Raw genomic sequence first — 4078 nt, 5'->3', positions numbered from 1 at the left:
TGGCCACCTATAAGTTTATCAGGGGTGACCACCAGGATCTGGGGGAACATTTGTTCACCAAAGCACCCCAAGGGATGATGAGGTCGAATGGTTATAAACTACTGCAAGACCGTTTCAGGCTGGACATAAGGAAGAATTTCTTTACTGTCTGAGCCCCCAAGGTCTGAAACAGCCTGCCATCGGAGATGGTTCAAGCACCTACCTTGAACACCTTCAAGAGTACATCGGATGCTTATCTTGCTGGGATCCTATGACCCCAACTGACTTCCTGCCCTTCGGGTGGGGGGCTGGACTCAATGATCTTCTGAGGTCCCTTCTGGCCCTAATGTGAATGAAATCTATGAAAAAAGAAAGCTGGATCAACTCAGCCACAAATTCAAAACACAGAATGTTAAGTTCCCAGGGATTTGCCCCACAAATGTGTGCTAAGTAACAAGAGAATCAAACCCATGTCAAACTTTTGCAATGACTGATTCTGCAAGTCTCTAGGCAAAAAGTTAAACATAAGCATAAGGAAATCCCAATTAAGTTAGTGGAATTGTATGTGTGTGTGAGGCTAAGAGCACATGTATGTTTACTAGTTAAAACTTTAATCCAGGAAACTATATGTGGAGAAAGTATTAAAATCAAACTATAACCAATAGAAAAATCAGTCAATCAACCAAGAGATGGGAATCCTAGGAGAGGCCAAATAAAAGATGCTGGAGTTTAAAAGAACATATAGTCATCAATACAGTTTCATTAAAAGGCTCCTGAAAAGTCTGAAACCAACATATATTTCACTGTAAATAGGGAAGAGTGAGAGGCACCAGCTAATGGTCTGCTAGTGCAAACGTGAACAATGGAGAAGGAGACTGAGTTAATTTCAATCAAAAGTTAGGGAACAGGCTTTTCTACGTGTAACCTAAGAAAGGAAGCACAACCAAGAAATGGTCCCACACACTAAATTGGAATAGGTATAAAATTAATGAAGAGACACAGTGAAATACTGCACATATTATTTTTTAAATAAGTAGAGCTCCTTGTTTAAGCTTGATTTAAAGCAAGGAAATAAAGAACATAAATTTGAACAAACAGGCAGCAGAAAGAGCCTGCAAATGGAACTACACATAGAAAATGTCTCAATGCTTGAGAAACATGATCACATGCTAAAATAAGGCTGTCTGGAGAAAAACAATGTGTGTAGAACTACTATAAAGGGATCTACAATAAATACATCAGAACTTTGAAAAAAGGCCATCTGATACAGTTGTAAAAACATGTCAAATTCAAATCAATGGGCAGGAGAAACCTGGAAAACAGTACTGATGAAAAGGACCCAAGGTTGACGGTGAAGAACAAATTATATGCAACAGAAGAGCAGGAAGAAAAAAGAAAGCCGCTCCCACTCTGACGTGTGCAGAGATAATGATTAGGGACCTACTCAAATTGCAATTTTGCAGATATTGCAGAATTGGGAAATGTCCATGAAATCTGCCCCCACAAAAAACTTGCTAAAAATAAAATGCTTGTTCCTTAGTAGAAGGCAGCAGTCATACTGGCTGCACAGCCCATCAAGGGGAAAGAGGGAGGGGGGCTGCCAGCACAAAGGAGAGCAGGCAAGATGACTGCAGCCCCCGCCCCTTGCCGATGACTGACTGAGAGGCCTGTCGTGTGGCCCCAGCCCTCTTCACCAATCAGCAGCAAGGGGCAGGGTTGCATGACAGACAGCCTTCTCCATCAATCAGAGGTGTGGGAGGGGGCCCCCTTTGATCAGCCCGCAAAAATGGCAACCAGCCCAGTTATTTGCCCACAAAATCAGCTGCCTACCTCTTCGAGTTGGGTAGGCTCCTAATAATGATTACAAGGTTTCTGGAATATTAATTATGGTCATTTTATTAACAAAAAAGGTAAGGATGGACTGACAGAACTTTAAAGAACAAGAAGTCAATGATTTAAAAAATACCTAAGAGAAAGTGGGAAAACACAGAGAAGCTCTCCACTATTTGAAAGTTGCAAATATACAGTGCCATAACCAGTAGAAAAGTAGAGAGAAAAAAGCAATGCCCGAAAAAGAAAGTGTTGATTGGTGTTATGGTAGTTTTCCAGCACTGTGTGTGGTTGGACTGGTGTTTAATTTCCACAGAAAAATGGTGCAAGCCCTATTGCTTGGGACTTTTAAAAATAGTGGTCAGAACACAGAACAATCCTGCATCAGAAGGGAGATGGACTTAGAGGCCCAACAGATCACTGGCAAATTAAACTGTTATTAGTTAAAAACTACACAGCAACAGCAAGGTGATTTTCCCACAGAGATGGCCTTGAAGTGGTATTCAGAGTCTGGAGTGGTGTTTGGAGTTGGAAAGACCACTCTTTCCCTTCCCCTTCCCCCAAACACCAACACACGCACTCCTCTCTGGAGAGCTCTAAAAAGAATATTTAGTTTTGCAGTTACTTATAGCAGAACGGTGCCTGTACTGAAGTAGTAATTGAATAATTGACCTCAATGAGAGACAGACTGGGCATTTAGCTGAGATTAGGTTATTGTTTATATTTTGCTTTATCTGATAGATATTTTACATTTCTGGTATATATTACTCTTCAAGCATTCAGGCTAGAATGCTGAATGTAGTTCAGGCAGTGAGAAACCTGCACAGAACCACCTTAAAATACTATTAAAAAGGAATGGAAAATAAGAAGGAATAGTAAGCACCATATTCTTCTCTGAAATTTTTAAACAAATAATAGATATAGTAGTTATTGTTTTAGCTGCTAAATGCTCAATCTGAAAAACACCTTGTTACTGACTGACTTGGAACATACAGGAGACATCTGTGGCAGTAGCTGTAGAACATGATACTTTGACAGAAAAGCAAATTTATTTTTGCTATGGATAGCTCCTTTCAAAATGTCACCCTTCCTTAAAAGAACAGTCCCCTAGAGACACAACTTTTTATCTCCTAAGTATACAAGTTAACCAAAGCTCAGCTACAGAAGAGAAATTTCTGATATTTTTTCTTAGAAAGTGAGAATTTGTTCAAACCACTGTTTTATCCAGAGGATAGAGCAGAAAGGCAATCAACATTTCAAATTATATTCCTGCCCAAATTTCAAAATGTTTAGCATTCTTCTTCAATTTATAATCTCTCTCTCTCTCTCAAAGGTAACATTACTATTGATTTATCTTCCTACAGCAAAAAAGAAAACGTAATTTTTCAATAATTTGTAAAGGTCTCCTGTGGTACATCTATCTGGGCATAATTCATAAAAGATATGATATTTTGTTTACCTAGCTTCTCTTGAAGTATTACATTTGACTGGACAGAGAAACTAATATGATAACATAACCCCTTGTCATTCTTTCTTCACACATGACTCATGGTTGTTTTGCAAAATAGCATTCTTTTTCACTTTTATCCATTTTAAAATGTGCTTTTATTTTAAATTAAATATAATACTGTAAATTGATTCAAGATTTAGGTCTCATTAAAATAAACTCTTATAAAATCTAAACCTATGAGAAAATGTTTCTATGTTGTATTTTAAAGTTCCACTGAAAACAAGAACAAGCTACATGTTTCAGCATTGCAGTAGCACACACAAACCCAAAAGTGAAAATGATCAGGAAAATTATGAGTAGAATTAACAACTAGCTGGAAAATGCCAAACGGTATGACTAATTAAATGTAATGTTGGGGTTTTTTTAAACAATGTTTTTGGCATTATGTTTAATACCAGGAAAAAAAGACTTTCAAAAGTGTTGATTTCTACAGTCATTCATTTAAGTATTTGGTATATTAGTATCAGAAACTGGTATTTGTACAGATGATAATGGGAGGGTAGACTTACAGAGCTGGGACTGGAATGCCGTCTGACTTTAGGAGATTCTTTCCCCGTTGATGTAGTTTTGAAGTTAATACACGCATTGTTCTCTGAATGAACTCTCTTTACTTGATTAGTTGGTTTCTCAAATGGATCAAAACTGCTCTGTGTTCTCTGAACTCTGACTTTTTTGTCCTCAGGAATTGTGTCCAGGGGTTTGATTACTGAGTCCATTCCTTGGCAGTTCCGTGTAGACATCTTTGTGACACATATCTGG

The 4078-nt window shown here is 38.2% G+C and overlaps 1 protein-coding gene across 1 annotated transcript in view; it reads right to left on the bottom strand.

Annotated features, from left to right (window-relative positions):
• CDK14 (cyclin dependent kinase 14) overlaps positions 1-4078 on the bottom strand; it is an 869337-nt gene that overhangs the window by 699086 nt on the left and 166173 nt on the right. The window contains 1 exon segment of the mRNA XM_019508390.1: positions 3829-4074. Within this exon segment, the coding sequence (XP_019363935.1) occupies positions 3829-4059 (231 nt within the window). The 5' untranslated portion in view covers positions 4060-4074.

Source organism: Gavialis gangeticus, unplaced genomic scaffold (genome assembly GCF_001723915.1).
Source record: "Gavialis gangeticus isolate Ggan-Ray unplaced genomic scaffold, GavGan_comp1, whole genome shotgun sequence".
NCBI lineage: Eukaryota > Metazoa > Chordata > Crocodylia > Gavialidae > Gavialis > Gavialis gangeticus.
The sequence above is the reverse complement of the archived record's forward strand: the minus strand, read 5'-3'. Positions and strand labels throughout refer to the sequence as shown.